Source organism: Terrapene carolina, unplaced genomic scaffold (genome assembly GCF_002925995.2).
Source record: "Terrapene carolina triunguis isolate 2854851 unplaced genomic scaffold, T_m_triunguis-2.0 Scaffold67, whole genome shotgun sequence".
NCBI classification, from domain to species: Eukaryota; Metazoa; Chordata; order Testudines; family Emydidae; genus Terrapene; species Terrapene triunguis.
Genome location: NW_020664418.1, coordinates 23965771 through 23987585, shown reverse-complemented (window position 1 = coordinate 23987585; position 21815 = coordinate 23965771). Strand labels below are relative to the sequence as shown.

At 39.9% G+C, this 21815-nt stretch overlaps 1 protein-coding gene across 1 annotated transcript in view; it reads right to left on the bottom strand.

The window, feature by feature from the left end:
• Nucleotides 1–21815, bottom strand: part of LOC115271170 (thrombospondin type-1 domain-containing protein 4-like) — a 318226-nt gene that overhangs the window by 61456 nt on the left and 234955 nt on the right. Inside the window, exon 7 of the mRNA XM_029910795.1 lies at nucleotides 13508–13644. Coding sequence (XP_029766655.1) covers nucleotides 13508–13644 — 137 coding nt within the window. The remainder of the gene's footprint in view (nucleotides 1–13507; nucleotides 13645–21815) is intronic.

Below are 21815 nucleotides of genomic sequence, written 5' to 3'. Positions count from 1 at the left end.
AATCTTTAGAATTTCCTAATTTATATTTATGGTGTGGTCCATAGTTTTGCTAACTTGACACTGGCGTCTAGGTCGCCATGGGAGCTCCTTACCTAACCACACTTTTGTATGCCAGAGCTGCAGAAGAATGGACCATGTTTCATATGGCTGACTGAATCTCTACCCCGTAAAGTCTGCTTGGATTTCAGTATGATACGTGCTTTCCTCAGTATAAATTATATCTTTGAAAGGTTGTAAAATAAAATGTCTACAGCTTGGCTGAGGGTCCTTTCTTTACTAAACTAAAGCTACTTACTGACTGCATCGTGGAACTGCTTTGATATTCACCGATCAGATATTACAAGAAGTTACCTGGAGGATGAAATAGCAACAAGCACTCAAATGAGAAAATTAGACACCAAAAATGAGAAGAGAAAGGAAATAGCTTCTTCATATAATTTAGACAATTTACAAGAGCCTTTTAACTGCTGTCTAGCGCAACATCAGGGGAGCGAGATAATTTCTATCTCAATCCAGTCTTCATGTGATGTCCTCTTGTAAAGTGCGCCACTTTGTGGCTACTAGTTTCTCTGCAAAATCAACTGCTTTGTCATTTGCTTTACAGCTTTGGAATAACTATTTTGCTCTTTTCAAAACTACATTGCTCCACTGTTCACATGCCCTCTCCCACTTATTCGTCATGAGTGGGAAATATCTACAGTACTGTAAATTGTCTAGAATTTAACATACAAAACTTCCACTAACAGTACAAAAATGAGATCAAAGTGATGGCCTGTACTATAAATTCTTTAAAATAAATCTTTCCTCAGATTTTCTTCCCTTAGTGGTTAAAAACCCTTCAGAATTCCATTTAGACTCTTCTTTCATACTTTTAAAAGTCTTTGAAGCTCACCTTCCTGACTTTAAAAAAATCAAGAAAGGCTGATATTGATGTGAAGCTAAAGGGGTCTCCTGGCATTAGAATCAAATGACCCTTATGGCTGGAGGAGATGCTGGAGAAAGACAGATTTGTCCTTAATCCAGGGATATTTCAGTCATTGACACTTACTTTTATGGAGGTTTAGGACACCTGAGGGCAAGATATAGCAAAAAAAGACAAATATAAAAGATTATATTGACAAACTATTTCCAGACCTGTATTTTGGAGTACATGTATTAGCAATGCACAGCTATTCAGCATTTGCCATAACAACAACTAACAACAATAGTGAGGCAAAGTTTAATGAAATGACCACCCAAAAGGTGAGATCTTCCCCAAAACTCACCAGGCAGTATCCTGTTCAAAGGCTGCAAATTATGCGCACACACACAAAACCCACAATATCAGTAAATTAATAATAAAACTGGTTCTTGGGAGATTTCTGGTACTTCCTGCTTTTGGGTGGGCTGAAAAAAAGTATTAACAATCTTTCCTATTTTTTCCAGGGTCATTTTTAAATGACTAAAGTGTTTGTGAAAGAGGCTGGTTTCATATGGAATTCAGAGTCCAGCCCAGGAAGCATATAATAATTGTGATGGATGTGGGGCAGCTCTGCAATAATTTGTTAATACTATATATAGTGTGGCTACTGGTATGTTAACTGTATGAATACAATGGTGTAGTTTAGCGTTAGGCTGTTGTAAAAAACAACCAGGAAACAAACAATAGATTGAGATAAACTACCTCCCCATAAAAACAACGAGGAGTCCTTGTGGCATCTTAGAGACTAACACATTTATTGGGCATAAGCTTTCGTGGGCTATAGCCCACTTCATCAGATGCATGGAGTGGAAAATACAGTACGCAGGTATAAATATACAGCACATGAAAAGATGGGAGTTGCTTTACTATGTGGGGGGTAGTGCTAACGAGACCAATTCAATTAGGGTGGACGTGGCCCAATCCCAACAGTTGACAAGAAGGGGTGAACATCAACAGAGGGAAAACTATAATAACAATAACAAACTCAGTAACAGATTTAAAAGTCGCCATTATTCAACAACAAAAAACTTCAACGAGAAACTGCAGAACTGGAATTAATTTGCAAACTTGATACCATTGAATTAGGCCTGAATAAAGACTGGGAGTGGCTGGGTCACTACAAAAAATAATTTAAGCAGTTATAAAGAGACACTTTGTCCAGAGGTCAGGAAGTTGCTGCTGAGATGCTGTTCTGAGAGTGACACACACACAGACAGCACTGGGCATGTCTGAAGAGCCTAGGCCAGCCTGGGTCACCTAGGTCAGCCTGGATGGTAGGGCTTTAGGTAAAACACAGGCATGCATATAGACACTGTTCTAAAATCCTTCCCCCCACCTCATGTTATGCTACATTTCTACTGTTAAGATTAAATAATACTTTGGTTTAAGAAGGCTGCCTTGTCACTGAATTCACCGCTGGTCTCAGATTCCAGACCATTGCTGGGGTAGCATGATTGATCCACAGGGGTACTGTAGTCCAGAGCCCCGTCTAAGAGTGAGAAAAACCATATGGATTACACCCCAGAGAAGTAAAAGTATGAGGCCTGCCACCTGCACTCAGAGGGATGGGACAGAAGTGCAGCTAGCCCTGTAACCGTGACACTCATAAAATGGCAACAGTGATTTCAGAACAAGAAAGTCTAGCTGAATAAATATAACTCCTTCACACACCCCTTCCATAGAAAATATGGAGTCTGCTCAAAAAATACACAATATTAGAGGTGGAAAAGCCTTAGATCAAGTTTGCCCCCTGTACGTACAAGATCATGTACCCAGCACATCACTCTTCTGAAATGATCATTTCTGTCTTAATTGGAATGAGATGTGAAGAGTCCACAGCAGAATTTAAAACAATTGGTGGCGTCAGTATTACTCCCCCCACAAACACAAAATACAGACCACAAATGTCATTAGAACAGATCGTGTTATTTGAAATAGGGATTTATTCTTGTTATACTAAAGAAACAAAGTGTCCAGAAGATAGTGATACAGACCATGTAAACTGGCTCTTTAGACAGTGTATTCAGCCATTTTTCTAAATTATTTTTCCATAAAATCCATAGCAGCACAAAATAATGTGCAAATTAGGAATAACTGCAGTGTATAACCATATTCTCAATAAGCTTGATCATTTTGAGATGCATTTTATTGTAGTCTGTGAGTGAGCAGACTCCAGTACTGCTAACAGCTGTTGTGTAGTATATTTTTGTAAAGAAAAATATATTTTTAAAGTTTAAACCAACCTATTTAGCCACAACAGGGGGCAGGGCTCCAGGTCAGTTCTTATTTCATCCAAACCAGTTTGCCCATCCCTACTTGTAAAAACATCATTGGCATCTACAGACAAAATTAAGAGAATCATTTCATATGTTGCTAAGGGGAAAACTGTCAAGCAAATCATAATGGGTAAGACTTGCTTAATAAAGTAAATATGTGTTATTGAATATGGTGCTTCATGTTAATCAAGCTATGCAAGTAGCATCCACTCCAAAAATCATTAAAATTTTTAAAAGACATTTTCCCAAACAGAACTCTGTGCATGTGTGTGCAGAGTGAGAGAGAAAGAGAGGGGGGATACTTCTTTCAGAAAAATAGCCACTCTTGAGCACAAAAGACACAAATCTATTGGTTTCTTAATTTACTTCATTCCTGTGATGTATCATTGTGTTCATTCGACAATCCATGGAGACTCATGTTATTGATATTTACAGAGTTTTTAAAAGCACAGGGTGCTTTCCAAATATGTAAAAAACAAACCCCCCAAACCAAGCAGACAGGCAATATTTCCTGCTTTAAAGATTCGCTTGTACACAAGTTACTTTGATAAGAAATCCCTAAGGTGCAAGACAATTAAGTTAGGTAAAACTTGGCTCCCTCAATAATTTCAAATGCAATGGGAAATGGCTGATGACTGAGACTGCATTGTTTAAAATTTCTCATCACAAGAAGAGGTAAATTATTCTCAAGAGGCAAGGCATGAAACGAGAGACAGCTAATCTGATATGTAAGTTACAATATCATACACCGACTTTGTTTCAACATAGAAGGTGAAATCCCACTGTCACTGACGTCAATGGAGCCAGGATTTCACCCATATAGTGTCACTCTACCATGAGCCTCATCCTGAAATCAGGGAAATCAATGGGAGTTTTGTAACTGACTTCACGGGAAGCAGAACTGAGCTGTAAATGGGGTAGGTGGGATATGGTAACTACAGTACCTGTAATAAACACTAGGTGACACTGTATACTAAGATTAGGGAAATATAATGTCCTTGAAAGATCTCCTTCAAATACCAAATCGGGGCTTTGAAACAATTAAAAATAGACAGGTTCCGAAGAATCTATCCGAGACAGGTCACACTAGCAGTTCAGTTTAGTTTCAGACAGCAAATTGAGAATGCTGGAGGTATCTACGAAGTTTGCTTTTACTAAAATACCACATCCTACTGCATTAAAAGGCACTTGGTAAACTGTGACACATCAGATACAAGTCATCAACTGAAGAGGAAGGGTTTTTGTTTGTTTGTTTTTAACTTTACACAATTTAAGAGTATTTACAGAAAATCTCTAAAGGTATTTCCAGTCCCACTATTACTTTAATGACACCTATTCTTTGTGGTATTTATCTTCACTGACAAAAAATGAGAGTTAATACAAAGATTAGGAGCCATATCCTAAACTGCTGTAAATATGGCATTGCTTCACTGACATCAGTGAAATTACACTGATTTGCACCAGCTGTGGATCTGGACCATTTAGACCAGACTCCATTGGCTGTGCAAGTGATTATGCTTGTGAATTCTAACAGTGTAATAGGAGTTCTATGTGCAACCCCCCTCATTTCATCAGGCAGTACAACACAGCCAGGCAGGAAATGTCTGAAAGATTCAAAAGTGGCAAAAGAACACCCCAAACCCTCTTCACCCAGTGCTAATGCCATACAGCCTGATTCTGAGAGGTGCTGAGCATCTGCAATTCCTGTCATAGTTTTCCAAAATGCCAGATTTATGAAAAAATAGCAACCTCTTGGTTAACGGTATTTAATTTCCTTTTGAGAATGGGTGTTGGGACCATCAAACAAACATGCTATCAAAGTTAAATGCTTCCCCCTCTTAAAATTTACTCAAAGCTTTTTCTGAGCAGCATAAGTGTAGCGTTATAGTCATGGGCCACAGAAAGATGCTATAAACACTGAAGGCAAACTGCAGAAATTGTAGCATTAGGTAATACATTTGGATTATTTCAATCCTCCCCATTTTATTTTCCTTATTTCCATCAACCCCTCAGTACGCATGAAAGCAAACTGATGCTGGAGGTCTATATATCTGGACCACTGGGTCAACATTATGGTTTTTAAACTTTGGTATTTTATAGACATTACCCAGATGCTTTTTGAGTGATGAAAGCCTTACACCTTATTTAAATAAATAAAATACATTAAACAAAACTCAGTGCAAAACTATAGAAAAATTTGGCCCTAAAAATATAGTTTATTCAAATATCTTATGTATACAAGGAGGTTGAGTTGGCTTTCATCCAGCCCAGTAAATGCAGAATTCAAATTTACTCTTTTCTACAAAATTTCCATGGGGTATTACAAATAAAGTTAAAACCCACATTGCTCAATTTCCCATAAGCCTGTGAAGTTGTTTAATTATGTTCACATAGACTTGCTCATTACTGATCCTAGATCTGATTGTCAAGGGATGGTCTAGAATTTAAAAGTTAAAAAACCAAGAACAACAAAAAACCCATATAATCTCCACTACCAATTTCACTACTCACCAGTAATAGCTACCCTCACAAGGGGCACAAGAATGTAGCCAGGATGAATATTTCATGAATAGCTCCCTCAGTTACTTGCATAATGATGGAGGTGATATGTGCCATATTTCCAGCTGAGGAAAACTTAATGAGATTCTCTGTAGTTTCTATTAGCACCACTCTTTAATCCCATGGAAGATTCATTGTTCAGCAACATGAGAGGATAAATGTATTGCCTTTACCCCAGCACCTCTCACACAGATTATATTAATATTCTAGCATTTATTGTGCTGCAAATAGCTGTGTAACTAATGCTTTTGTCTCCTATGTACTATCCCTTTACGTTTCTAGGAGACTATTGGATGCAGCTACTATTGTGTGTTTAGTTCAGCCCAAGATAGGACATAGATACACATACTATGCTGTCTCAAGGATACTTTAATTTTAAATTAAAGGGAAACTAAAATCAAAACCAAGAAAGAAAAAAAGTAAAGTCATTCACACTGAAATTATAAGTTGCTCTTTGTGCACAAAAAACATAACTGAATTATCATTATAATGAATACAACCTTTTAAGTGATAGGTCCTGCACCACTATTCCTCTTAGAGTGGAATCCTGCAATTCTCCCACTCACAGCACAAGTCCACTGGCTACAACACCCCTGTTCACCAACCAGGAGTCCTGAGATGGCTCAACTGGGTTTGGTTTGGCATTTGCAAGAGACATCCCTATGGGAGCTGTTACCAGTAGGTAAATGCAACAATTTAGAATAGCTTCACCAAAACAAAGTATTATGTATTTATCCATAGAAACAAAGCATTCAGACAAAAAGATTTTAACAACAAGAAAGCCACATACACCTTACTTAAAGCTTAGGTAGATCTAACTTATCACAGACACCCTTGTTTCTGGCATTGAAGGGTCAATCGTCAAGACCAGCAATCAATGCCTTCTTCTGTCTCTTCAGCTTTAGGGCTGAGGTTTTTAAACCCCCCAAGGTTCATAGTTTCATCTTCCCTGATTGGATTTTCCCTGGCCCCACTTTGGAGCTACCAGACAGCCTGTTGCTCAGAACATAGCAGGGGTAAAAGTTCAAAGAATCGACACTGTATTATTTGTTAATTACCAGCGCTTGGATTATCTGAAGCCATTGGCTTTGGTTCCTGCCAATGTGCAAAACCACCTAAGAGACTGAAGTCACATATCTTCAGGAAATTATCCTCTAGTTCTTGTTTAGCAAGCAAAATGATAACTATAAAGCAAGCAAACAGAGGATCATATAATAGGCATAAATTATATTACAGCTACCCCTCTCCTACATTCTTGATAATACACATGTAGGAATTGCTTCCCATTTAAACAGAAATCCTTCTGCACAGCCAAGCAAACTGATATAGAGCAGATGGGGGGGGGGAACAAAATTAAGGAGGTAAAAGGTAGGTTACCAAATAAGATCATACGGATTTTTTTTATAAAATTAAAGCAAATCTTCTCTTCTAAATGAAGCCATGAATCAAGTATCTGTATCTAATGCATGGCACAGGATTGAAACATGAACACTGCCAGTTGGAACTTTGCTTGTAAAGATATGTTTTGGATGGCTGGAGAAAACAGAACTAGAACATGACGAAGTGTGTTGATGATTTCCCTTGCTAGCAAAGGGAAAGGCCATGAGATACAGTTTGAACTGTTTATCCCCTAAAAACTTGGATGTGCAAATATTTGTCTTAATCACTGTAATCTCTTGCTTGTCAGCAGCTGATAACGATGCATAAACATTTTGGAGGAACACACTGACATCAGGGGAGTTACTCCAGATTTACAATGGTGTAAGTAGGCGCAGAAGTTATCCTCAAATCTTTCCAGGCCTGTTAGTTAAACTTTAAAAACCTGTGAACCTTTTTGTTTGACTTTAAAGGAGGAACATTTCTAATGGGAAACAGTAAAGTAAAAAAGAATCCTGTCAAAATTAAAGATCGGTTTCCAACTTCCTGGGTTTTATTTGTTTTTAAGTTCTTTCCTCTCCACCCCCATAAGATCTTTCTTACAACTAAGGGAAAGTTTTTGAATAACTGCCTTTCAGTAACCTGTGGTTAAAGTGACTGACCCAATAAAAAATGTAATTTAATACATTCCTCCTGCTGTCAACATCAGGAAACAAACTGCTCTAGTTACTCTCCCATCTTACTATAAGAAGTCAAGTTGAAATGGCTCATCTCAAGATAGAATGCAGTGAAACTTACCTCCATATTGCAGTTCATCTGACACACAAGCCTGCTTGTGTCTTGTTAGGGTTTTTGCTCACTAAAGTCTAGTTGCAAAGAGGCTAAGAGCCAGATTCTGACACCATTATTTGTGTTGAGTAGTAACTTAGTCCGTTATTTCATGGTTAATAAGGTGGACGAATCTAGTCCTAAATTAGTAACTATGTTGCACCAAGACACTGGGGTGAATTATGCCCCAATATTAGTGAATATTAGGTTGCACATGTTTCCACTTGATTCCAATGGGATCCCCGTTCACCTATCCAAAGGCAGAATCTGGCCCACTGTATGCCAGAACTACAAATGAAAAATGTTTTTTGCCACAGTTCCATAAAGAAGCTAATTAATTACTCACTCTCTGAAGGCCTTTCTAATCAACTGGCTCAGTGCAGTTCTGAATTTGACAATCTGCATCCCATTATCAAAACCCTGACATATACCATCCGACCCAAAGGGTGGTATGTGCAGTCAAATACAGTCATGATCCCTAAGGAAAACATTTTTGGGCTCCATTCAGCTGTGCAGTTTTATTGGCAAGATTTCTTTGTACCTTTCAGCTCCATTCAGAAGCAGTTTCCTGCAATGCAACCAGCTTTTGTTTGAAGACAGAAGCTTTAATCTTGTGCTGAAAATATCCAGCTCCTCCGGGCACCAATGCTTGTTTGGTCACATCTGGAGTACCCATGACCGGTAATGTGATAGCAAGCGTTTGTTCCCACCTATTCCTTCACTGCTATGCCTAGGAATACTACACTAAGGGTACGTCTACACTTACCGGAGGGTCCGACGGCAGGCAATCGATGTTCTGGGATCGATTTATCGCGTCTGGTTTAGACGCGATAAATCGATCCCGGAAGTGCTTGCCGTCGACGCCGGTACTCCAGCTCGGCGAGAGGAGTACGCGGCATCGACGGGGGAGCCTTCCTGCCGCGTCTGGACCCGCGGTAAGTTCGGACTAAGGTACTTCGAATTCAGCTACGTTATTAACGTAGCTGAATTTGCGTACCTTAGTCCGAAGTGGGGGGGTAGTGTGGACCAGGCCTAATACTAGACAAGCTTGACTTGTTTGCTTACTCGATGAGGAAAGGGCAAGATCCTACAAATGTTATTTTTAATGTATTGACCCAAGACATTGTCTGGGTATACCACAAGGAGGACAGGAGACTTGTTATGGGTTTTAATCAGGCCGCAACTTTATTATATGTCTGGGACTACCCGGCAGATAAAGTGTACAGTGCAGGCAAATCCATGCTTATTCAAATCAATTCTCTGGGGCTTTCACCAGCCCCCCTTTGTTTAATCCATGCTTATTCAAATTAGTTTTCCAGGGCTTTCACCAGCCCCCCTTTGTTTCCATCCAGGTCCCCCAGCCGACCCATGGCTTGGACCTTACCATCCACCAGCCTTGTAAAAGGGTTAAGGAGGGCTATGAGAACCTGAACCAAAACTTTTTTAATTTTATGCATCTTCGTCTTCCCATCCAGAACCACAGACGAGAAGTGCAAAAATACTACATGAAAAACTGTGCTTGCAGTATTTCTGTCTTAACAAGGAGTGCCAGAAAGGTTGCATCAAAAGCCTGTTCTCATGAGAAGTCTTGCTCAGTTTTGCAAGCTCAAGTGATTAGGACAGAGCAAGTGAGAACCCTGACTTTTTGAGGTTCACTTATCACTACTGCAACTAGCAACAAAATCATTGGGATAAAAACAAGAACAAAAAAAATAGGGTGGAATAAGATGGTGCAAAAATAGTGAAAAGTAAGAAAGATGTATCAAAGTAGAAAACATCAAGCAGAGAAGAAATGCAAGTTATACAATCTAATCTTTTTTAAATTATTGAACTGGAGAATAATGAGATAATTGCACGCCAAATTAAGTTAACTGATACATGTGATCAGTTATGACATGAGTTATGAACATCCCATAGTTATAGCAAAACTGCACAAGATTTTGTAGTAAGTACTGTTCAGTATACAGTAGTTTCACTGAAAAATAATGGTAACTATAAACTACCCCGTCATATAATAATTATGCAAACAACTCATGTTACCATGCTGGTTAAAGAAGGCTAACAGCCAGTATTGAATTACTGACCTCACAGTGTTTGCAAAAGAAGGTCCGAGCAGATGAGGCTAAGAAATGCATTTACCAAAGCAGGAAGAAGGAATTCTGAAGGGAATCAGAATCATGTCAGCACAGGTGGTCAAGAAATTAAAGTACGGACAAAACTCCAGGAGCAGACAGAATAATCCCAGAAGTCTGAAGAAAGTCACAGGAAAAAAAAGAGGGATTTCATTAGTGAGTATAGTTAAACTAGGAATAGTTTAAAATAGGTTCTCTTTTCGGAAACTTGCATTTTCAGGATCAGTTTAATATTCAAAGAACCTGGTTAAAGTTTCTGGCTTGCTTGCTGGGGAGCCCACCCTCCTCTGAATACACTAAAAAGAGTGACCAAATTTCTAAATACTTATCCTCTTTCTGGTGCTTCTCTTATGTAGTACTTGGTGTGAAAGCTTTTCCATACAAGAACAGCATTTTGCACAATTTCAAAAGGGGAGAAGTCACATTTGTCCAATAATTAAATAGGTTTTAAAATTTAATTTTTCTTCAAACCAAACAAGCTGTAGTCATATCTCCAAATGCACATGCAGAGTGCAGAAAAGCATGCCCAATTTAAGCCAAATCCCCTAAATGCACACACAAACTGAGGTAAGGATGCATATACACAACATCACACATTGAGTATTAATCAAAACATAAGAATGGCATAAGAATGTTAAGTTTATCAATTAATTCCAAAACCACCTCTAGTGACACTTCAATCTGTGACAGTTCCTCAGATTTGTCACCTACAAACGCCGGCTCAGGTTTGGGAATCTCCCTAACATCCTCAGCCATGAAGACTGAAGCAAAGAATTTGTTTAGTTTCTCCGCAATGACTTTATCGTCTTTAAGCGCTCCTTATCTATCTCGATCATCGAGGGGCCCCACTGGTTGTTTAGCAGGCTTCCTGCTTCTGATGTACTTAAAAAACATTTTGTTATTACCGTTTGAGTTTTTGGCTAGCTGTTCTTCAAACTCCTCTTTGGCTTTTCTTATTACATTTTTACACTTAATTTGGCAGTGTTTGAGTTCCACAAATGGAAAGCACTATGGAAATGCAAATTGCTGTAACAACTTAATAATTGCTGTGTACATACTAACATGATAGGAGCTGTTAGAGTTTATCAAGTGTAAGTGTTTTTAAGTCACCTTAATTCACATACATGATAAACTAATCTATTCTGTCAACTTCTAAATACCTGCATGACAGATTTCCCCCTCTTTTTTTTAGATCCTATAATGTTACAGTTCTGATTTAAAACCACAAAGGAAGGATTCAACATTAAGTAAAAACATTTAACTTATTTGATGTAATCTAGCAAGCAGAACATATTCTGCCCCTTTGATACACTAACACCACACATTAAATCTAGGAAAGAAGATTTTTTTCTGTCCAAGTAGAAATGTTACACATTGCAGTGATTACAATTACACTATTGAATGCATTAGATTTATTAACCCATAATAGGAAACCTTTACTGAAGCTATACATTCATGCATACACAATATGGATAATTTCAATGTCCAAGCGCCTGATTGTTCCTATGAATCAAGTACATTAATGTCTAAATAACCTAAATTGTACCTGCAAACAATTGAGCCCCTTCTCCTGCCTATTTGGAGACACTATCCATGTCCTTAGCTTATCTTACCCTCTCACTCTACTCTGATGTTGAGAGAACCAACACAGAGTATAGAGGTGTAGAGTGCTTTTAGGGCCTTTAGCACCTATAGAAGTGGGCAGAATTGGTTTCATTTAAGTTCTTTTGGGAATGATATGCTATGCCAATTCATTGAACATTACTGAAATAAGGAGCTTTAAAAATAAATACAGACGTGACCAATATAATAGTAAGTAACAAACCATAAGAATCCCAGGTAGTACCCATTTCATATTCACACTATCGATTTGGAACACGTATTAGGTTTTTGACACCTCATCCGGAGATTTCGAAATTAACAAACTGCATATGAACTTCATGATGGCAAAATTCTGAACAATATTTCTCATTAGGTTCCTGAGAAGCCATCATTCCTTTTTACCCTAGACTTCCAAATATAGACACATCATCCTATATTCTGTATTTGCAGAAAGCATCAGGAAAACAGGGCTGCTGGTTCAATAAAAAGTCCATATCTCAATTCCGCTATTGGCCACCGATCAGAATTGTAATTTAAAAAAATTTCTGGCTCCTTATGAATCAGTTTTAGATCAAGGCATCTTTACTGATAAGCAACTTCACACATATCTGTCATCTACAAAGAAAACTCAAATCTAAGACTGCCTGTACTGCTAAAAATACAAATATAGACATATACATGGCATTGTCCAGATGTATACAAGTAGGAGGAATAGAAAAGGGTTCTAATTTATATGGGATTTCTTCTGGCAAAGCAACAACTAAATTTGTCCTTTTTCATATTTGGATTCATAAGTCACATTTCACACCACTTGTTAAAACTTTCCAATGTTTCTTCTGCCTACTGATACTGGAAACGTCAAACATTGAATGCCACTTATTTGCAATTATTAGGTTTCTTTTCTAAACCCCTTCCCATATACCAGAGACTCGAAAAACAAGCTCTCTTTTGCAAATGCAACAGATAAGAGCTTTTTACATATTTTTCTTATCTTATTGCATCAGAGGTTTTAAATAAACATAAACATCACATTTTGCATAAGAGTGCTATCATCTCACAGAAACGGCAGGACATTTACCCTTTATGATGAGAATCCATACAGCAGATTGTGTAAAGTCAACACAGTACCGCATTTGGACTCCAAAGAAATGACTGTATATCCAACATACATAATTTATGTTCTACCAACAGAACAGTAGATAACCAATAAGGAGAATAATTTGCATCTCTTAACTGCACATATGGGCTGATGGGAAAAATTACAGTGTTGCTGGTTAAATGACATGTACTTTAACATTTAATTGAATAAAAGTGAACCACTAAGTCTTACCATCTGTTTCAGCTGAGAAAGAAGAGAGATATCTACATTCCAAAGCTAAAGTGAAGTTGCTTTCTTACTTTTTATTTTTACTTCCATTGTTTAGCTTAAAAATTACTGGGGAGTTTAATTTGACATAGGGATAAACACCTCTTTTGCAAGAAGCTAAATATATGAGGAAATTCACTGAAAGCCATCTTAATTCTGGTCAGAAACTTCCACACAACCTTTCAAAATTCTCTCAGTCGCTATTTTTACAGGTTTACATATAATTAAAGTATGATAAGGGCACGTATTTTTCCTATCTATGAAAAATATACAGTACATGTAAAGTTAACAAGACACCAGACGTTCACAAATCAGATTGCATCAATTATTATTGTAACTCACATAACACATAAGAGACTCCCCAAGATGAATTGCTAAAGTTCACATATTAAGATGCTGGACTTACCTTGCATTGCCCAGACACACAGACTGAAGTTCCATTTTGATCACATGGCGTGCCGTCTATTACTTTTTCAGCTTGTCTCACATAGAACCGGTAGCCTATTGCTCGGCAATTCAGTTCACACTTCTGACTTCCCTTCACTAAAGAAAGAAAAAGGCATAAGTTCCTGCTACCAAGTCTACAGATGTGGTTTAAAAAAAGAAATTAAATATTAGGCTAAGACCTTACCACTGATTTGGAGAGGAAAAAAACCAAGTAGGCAAGTAGTCTATAAATTTCCTATCTATATCAAACAAATATTGGATAGGAAAATATCATTTTTTAACCTCAAGATTATTGCTGGTTTTGGAGAATTCTACAGAAGATTTTTTAAAACAACAGAATAGCTTTTCCAAACACCAGCCTTATAAACCCCTGGCCTTCACTCCAAGTAGTTTGAATGTAATACTGTAGCTGAGAGAGAGACCCAGAAAGAGAGGAACACACACACATATTATACAACTAACACGATAAATGCCTAACTTCATGGCTCTGTCACCTGGTACTGATTGTTGCTTCCCTTTCCTGTTCCTATTCCTTTGTCTACATGATTTCTCTTCGGATTAGAAGTCCTTCAGAGCAGAGACTGTGTCTTCCCTTCTGTCAGTCAGTGAACTTGGGAGATATAAAATTAAATAACTAAAACAACAATGGGCCCTAACGAAGAAAGGTCAGCGTAGAATGAAAAACTAAAAATTGGATACTTTGGGTTGAACAAAACTCTCCTCTAAGATCCTGACACTACTAAGACCATGACACAGCAAAACACTTATGTACATACTTAACTTTAAGCGCATACGTAGTTCCATGTTCAATTCATGTGCATAAAGTGCTTTGCTGGATTGGAGCCTAAACCAGACCTTAAATCAAAACTGAGGAAATACATCCTCAAATCTGAGCCCATCAAAATATACTCCAGTACAATTGGGCCACAGCTTATAGGCACCCTTCACAGGCTCATCTGTGATTCTAAAGTCCCAGAGATGGATGATGATAGAGAAAAAGAAAAGAAAACAAAAAAGGAGAACGTGCAGATTCCACCTTAAATCACATCTAAAGAAGAAAGTGCCTGGAAGTCAATTGCTCAGGATCAGCAACAGAGCATTCTTAGTTGCTGTCTCTGAGCTTGAAATTCATTCCCTAAGATGGTCAGAGAAACCCTGATATTGATGAGCTTCAGGTCACATTGAAGTCTTCTCTGCTCAATCAAAATACAACACGTAGTCAGTTTATTTATTATTACAGCAGGTGAGTTCCTGTTGAGAGTTAGGACACTGCCAATTGTCTGAGTCGGTTTTAGTGACCAATATTTTTGTATGTTTTTGATTCTGTTGGAAAGTGCGTAACTAGACAAATACTTTAATAAATAAAAGCTGCACTAATAGCCAGTTTGCTCTGCAAATATGTTATTTAGGAAATGAAAGCAGGAAGAGTTGTCACCATTACGGAGGTTCATTTGAGGTGGACTGGTAAGAAGTTATAAAGTGTATTAATAAGGGACGTCCGTGGGAAGGCACAACAGATTATACTAAAGCTGATGGCAATCTGTACATACAAATGAGAGTACATGACTATGTAAGGGTCATAATATATCAGCAGGCAACATCTGTGGATGTGCTAGAGGCAGAGTAAAAGGGCTACAGGCTCAGAGAAAGAAATTTGATATTTTCTACTCCATACTCATCCCTCCATCCCTGGTATCAAGCGGAGGGCCCCAAGGGTCGGTTTTGTTCAATATCTTCATTAATGATCTAGAGGATCACCCTCAGCAAGTTTGCAGATGACACTAAACTGGGAGGAGTGTTAGATATGCTGGAGGGTAGGGATAGGATACAGAAGGACCTAGACAAATTAGAGGCTTGAGCCAAAAGAAATCTGATGAGGTTCAACAAGGACAAGTGCAGAGTCCTGCACTTGGGATGGAAGAATCCCATGCACTGCTACAGACTAGGGACCGAATGGCCAGGCAGCAGTTCTGCAGAAAAGGACCTAGGGGTTACAGTGGACGAGAAGCTGGATATGAGTCAACAGTGTGCTCTTGTTGCCAAGAAGGCTAACGGCATTTTGGGCTGTGTAAGTAGGGGCATTGCCGGCAGATGGAGGGACGGGATCATTCCCCTCTACTCGACATTGGTGAGGCCTCATCTGGAGTGCTGTGTCCAGTTTTGGGCCCCACACTACAAGAAGGATGTGGAAAAATTGGAAAGAGTCCAATGGAGGGCAACAAAAATGATTAAGGGGCTGGAGCACATGATATATGAGAAGAGGCTGAGGGAACTGGGATTGTTTAGTCTGCAGAAGAGAAGAATGGGGGGGAGGAATTGATAGCTGCTTTCAACTACCTGACAGGGGGTTCCAGAGAGGATGGATCTAGACTGTTCTCAGTGGTACCAGATGACAGAACAAGGAGTAATGGTCTCAAGTTGCAGTGGGGGAGGTTTAGGTTGGATATTAGGAAAAACTTTTTCACTAGGAGGGTGGTGAAGTATTGGAATGGGTTACCTAGGGAGGTGGTGGAATCTCCTTCCTTAGAGGTTTTTAAGGTCAGGCTTGACAAAGCCCTGGCTGGGATGATTTAGTTGGGGATTGGTCCTGCTTTGAGCAGGGGGTTGGACTAGATGACTTCCTGAGGTCCCTTCAAACCCTGATATTCTACGATTCTATGAACTCTTAACACAATGCATGAACAAAAATGTTTAAAAAAATCCATGCAAAAAATTGTGCAACTAACAAGACATTTTCTAAACATTATAGTTGAATTACCCAGGGCCAAGCTGCCCTCCACTGTGGCAAAACCCATTTGGACCTGAGGGAGTTTTCTCCAAATTCTTCCATTGAGGTAGGTGTGAATGGGTTGTCAACACAAACAAAATAAACAGGGGCTCTAGCTCCCAAAGAGAGTGGATCACTAGAGACACAAGGACTTCCAGGAAGAAGCTTTGTGTCTTCACATTGATCCAGGGTAGCCCACCATGACCCCTGTGAACAGTACAGATTCGGCATTAGCAGTCACCCCTGGAATCAGTTCCCCAACTCTTATATTTTGCGTGATTCCCTGAGGTGTTTGAGACCACAAAGCTGGTCATCCACCCACCCCTCCCAACTTTTAAAACCTATACCCCATACTTTTATTGCATCTCAGCCCATCATCCAGCCTTCATCTGTAAGTGGTCTTTGTAGATTGCAAATCCTTCAGTGCAAGACCATGTGTTCTTCCAGTCTGCAAAGGCACCTGGCACACTGTTGGTGCCATACCAGCAACAGAAACATTTCCATATAGTATGTTTTTCCCTTCATGATGAAACATCAGCAGTTCAAGTACTGAAGAATAGCTGAGCAGTGCAGCAGACTGTCCTATTACGTTCGGTATTATATGCCCTAAATTTTTGCTTGCTTATTACAAGTGTTCAGCTTAGCCTCGTGTTCTAAATTCTTTCTAAAACAGTCATAAAACTCCTATCAGCACAAACCCCTGTCTCTAGAAAACTTCTTTTTGGCAGAAAGAAAATGTCTGTAGACACTTCTTTAAAACAATCCTCCAGATATCAATGTTTCCTTTCTTGCAAATGCAACCAACATAAAGTGTTTTATTACCGCAACTACAATAATGCGTCAACTAATTTCAATACAGCTACTGTACCACCTTAATGTCAGGCTCGCCAGATATCAAAATACAGTAATCCTTAAATAAGAATTGATTTCAAAGCATGGGAAATACTCAGAGGGTATAATCTGGCCTTCTCAACAAGAGAGCAAAGTCTCCATGGTCATAATGTATATTCAATTAATCCCCAAGTTCAATGGCAAAGAAATGGAAAGAAGAGAGTATTCATCCTGCTACATATGGATGAAAAACATATGGACCAAAGTTGATGTTGTTTAAATGAAAGAGAATCTATCGACCATGCTTTTAAAGGTATAGTGTTATAAAGGGGTAAACTGCTCATAATGCTCACACAGCAGATTAAATACACAACTCCCGTAGGAAATGGATGGCTCATGGATTTAGAAATAAACTAAAAAGCCTTTCATCTTTAAGTCACCAGTTCAAATCCATCCTTAGGTGAAAGTGACAAAATCATTACCATTTCATGGCTGTTCAGTGGCCTGCATGTATTGAGTTAATGATCTTAGTTCAGTCCAACTGTCCATATTGCAACTGGCACTTGCATTACTGATACCTCTGGATGACTCTGTTATTCCTACTAGTAGTTTCTCAAAAATGTGGCTGAGATATGCTAGAGGGCCAGATGAAGCAAGTTTTCCGTGCTTCTTCCTTATTAATCTGTGACTAAACAGAGGACTTCAACACCTTCTATAAGGAATACATTACTTTTAAATAATGCATATTGCAACCACCACTAGGATGTCTGGATATTATGGCCCTGATGTGTGCTTAGCTAGATTGGGGCCTATGGGCTTCATCCACTGCAACATTCCCTGAGGTCTGAGTCAAAAAAACAAATCACACTTGATTTGCAAAGTACTTGAACTTCCTATTCTATTTTAAAGTGCTCAATTTTCCACTCTCCAGGCAGAGCAGGGGTATGGGGAAGAAGGAGAAGGGCAGCACATGTCATTTTGGTAAAGTTCTTGGCCTCTTATGGAAGAGTTTGTGACACATGCTGTTCTTGCTACATATTTAACTGCCCTTTTGAGAACAAGCCAGTTGTAAATCCAACACAAGCCCTGCTGCATTTCTCTTGGGCTACAACACACGGTAAGAAGCTGTAATGACATGGACAGGTTCTGAATTTAAGATGAAAAGACAACGTGACCATATACAAGATAACAGAGTTCCTTTCCCTCTGGGACAGGAGCTCCCAGGGGCTGGTTCACATTCTGATGAATTTTTAAAAAGTAGTTTTAATTCATTTACTTTTTTTGTTATTAGATCCTCTGAGTTACTCCCAATTTATTAGGTGAGATGAAGTCCCATTTGTGTGACTACCATATATAGTTTGAGAAACCCTGATTTATAGCTTTCACTTCACAGCATTAAATTAATGATGGAAAAAATCTGCAAGGGCTCTTAAAGCACTTGAGTTCATTAAGCCTATAAATTGGGGGTGGGGGAGACCGCTAAAGTCAGAAATTATTTTTGCAAATCCAGTAACATTTAGCTTTCTTTAAAAAGCTAAATGTTATATAGCATTAAACTAAACACTTAGCAGACTATTTCTGTGTAAAGGACTGATCATGCAAAGGTGCTGAGAGCCTCCTTGTTTCAATGGAAATTGAGGGCATTCAGCAACTCAGGTGAGCACTTCGCTGGAGTTGACCCCAACCTGCAGAAGTACAGTTCCCAGGAGACCTGTGCTGAGATGAGACTGTACTGTAAAAAGTGTAATTTTTTTTTTTGAGGAAACATATATTTATGTATGTTGTTTAAAAAAGTGAATTTGGTGCTCATGAAAGATGCCAGGTTGACAGCTCTTGCCCATGAAGATGTTAATGTATCCAGAGCAGGTCTGGTGCCAAGCAAGCTTATTTCACACTGCGCTACCAATATCCCTAAGCTGTAGGATCCACTTGAATGGCTGAGATTTTTCATTTCCCTGCCCATTCAATCCTTTGCTTCTCTGCTGTTACTGGCAACAAGGGATTCAATTAATGCCAACTAAGATTCCAGCAAATAGAGAGAAAACTATTAGGCAACCTACTCCTCTCCTACTCTCATGTTGTGGATGCCTCCCCATGAAGAAGTGGGTTAAGATAGGTCATTACGCACAGATTGCTAACCATTCTTCAAAGGACAACAGCTTTGGTCACCATTAATCGGGACTGGCTTTGAACTAGCATTCCCAAAGTGAAAGGCACCATTAGCTCATTAACTACTGCCAACATCATCCAGTTCCCCAAGGTAAAAACATTCATTAAATGTGGAAATCAGGGTGGGGATATGAGCAATAATATTTGACACACTAAGAAATTAAAGGGCTACCTGTTTGGTATATTTTAATTCTTCTATTGAAATACTGTTTGTTCTTTTCCCCTTTTTGAAAGGGTTACAAAATAACCTGAATAAACCCCATGCATTCTAGAATTACCAGTTTAATTAAACCAGACCTGGGAAAATTATATCATAGACTGTGTCTACTCCAATTAAAAGGAAATGGTCCAGATGTTTAGGCCTCAGCTTGACACTGCTGTAACTCAAAGTTTGTTTATTAATTTACAATAGCTCTTCACTGCCAGATTCTATACTATTTTCCCCTCAAATGATTTGTTGCCCAGTTTTATTATTACACTGCACTTCACCACTGTAGTAGTTGAATGTAAACTATGTTATGCTTGGCACCATTTTACTGCAATTGTGAGTGCACAAACAGCCTGATAGGGCCTGTTGGGCAGCATATGCAGCCTCAGGGAACCCAAATAACTAGTATTTTCAGGAAAGCTGGTTGAATAGTCCTTATGGTAGAGATTATAATCTTCCAAATGCAATGCGGTATGCAGTGTAGTTTTAGCTGTGTCGGTCCCAAGAAACAAGGTGGGTGAGGTAATATATTTTATTGGACCAACTTCTGTCTCTCTCACCAATAGAAGTTGGTCCAATAAAAGATATTACCTCACACACCTTGTCTCTCTAAATGTGAAGTTGTGAGTCTGAGTCCAACACAAATCTGAAGAGGAAAAAAAAAGAGTGATGTAAACTTCCACTGACTTGTAGCCTGAAGCCAGCACAAGGCCCACGCAGCCTACCTGAATGCTGACATTTTTCTTTTGGGCAGCATAGGGGTGGGAAGGAATGTTCTTTCCCCAGACACTGCACATCAGTAAAGTAGTTCTGCAGCTATTCTAGCCTAGGAGCAGCCTATGTTTCATGCCCTTAGAATTGAGGTACATTTGAAATTTCTGAGAGGCTTAACCATGCCTCTTGCTCTCTTTCTCTCTCTCTCTCACTCACACCTCTTCCAAACTGTGGGTGTAACTGGAACATTGGCAGTAAGCATGAGAAAATATCCTAGCTAGCAGCTGCCTAGGGTTAGTCAAGGGTTTCAAGGTTGACAAGGGTGATTTGTCAAGGGTTAGTGCCCTGGCACTTCAGAATATTCAAACAGGTCTGAAGCCATTAATTAGCATATTTCTGTTTCCCATGTGGGGAAACTACTAAGAGGTTGTGACAGTGCGCATTCACCTCTTGTGAGCGCCTTCTGTCAAACAGGTGTGAATTTGCACTCTCTGCTCCTGGCGCTCCATCTCAGCTTTTAATCTCATCAGGTAGGTCTTCAGTGGCTCAGCCTTCCAGTTAAATCACACAAAATCTAAAATGGATGAACCCCTTCTGCAGGGCCGGATTAACTCTCCGGTGGGCCTGGGGCTATTAGATTTTGTGGAGTCCCTCGGGGTTTGGAGTGGGGGAGTGGGCTCAGGGCTGGGGATTGGGGTGCGGGAGGGGTGCAGCTCCAGCTGGGGGTTGGGCTCGGACAGGGGGTTTGGGGTGCGGGCTCTGGGAGGGAGTTTGGGTGCAGGAGGGGGCTCTGGGCTGGGGAAGGGGGTTGGGGTGCAGGAGGGGGTGTGGGGTTTAGGCTCCGGCTGGGAGGCGCTTACCTCAGGTGGCTCCTGGTTGGCGGCGCAGGATGCCTGCCTGCCCTGGCTCGGCGCTGCTCTGCTCCCCGAGGTGGCCAGCATGTCCGGCCCCTAGGCAGAGGGACCAGGCCACTCTCAGCCCCTTCTGGGCTAGCTTTAAGTCCATCCCTGTCCTGTTAGGAAGCAGTGCCTGCAGGGATTCCTCTCTGAAGACCCAGCTCTAGTTCCTAACAGGACAGGGATGGACTTAAAGCTAGCCCAGAAGGGGCTGAGAATTGAGGCCAGAGACAGGGTTGCAGCCACCAACAAGGGTAGAGCGATTGTTCTTGGTGGATCTTTTTTACTCCAGAAGGGCAGGGCTGGATTTTTTTACCCCAGAAGGGCAGTTCTCCAGCCAGGTCACCTCTCACATTCAGTTCTCTTCTGGAAGAGTGCGGGGGAAGGGGGCAGGGTAACAAAGTTCAACAAATGGTTGGCCCTCTCTAGGGTCTTAGTCCCATCCTTGAGCCCTTTAAATTCTAGCCCCTTTCTTGGGCTTCTAAACAACACTTGCCCCCTTCTCGGGGCCTGGCCACTACTCTGGGTCCCAACCCAGGAACCCTACAAATAGCAGCCATGTGCTGCTTCATTTAATAATTGCTACTGCTATTCCCTGGGCCTCTTTCCATCTAGTCCCTTCCTCTTCACCTGCACCTCAGGGCTGAAGTTCTGTCTGTTCCCAAGCCTGATGGCCTGGAGA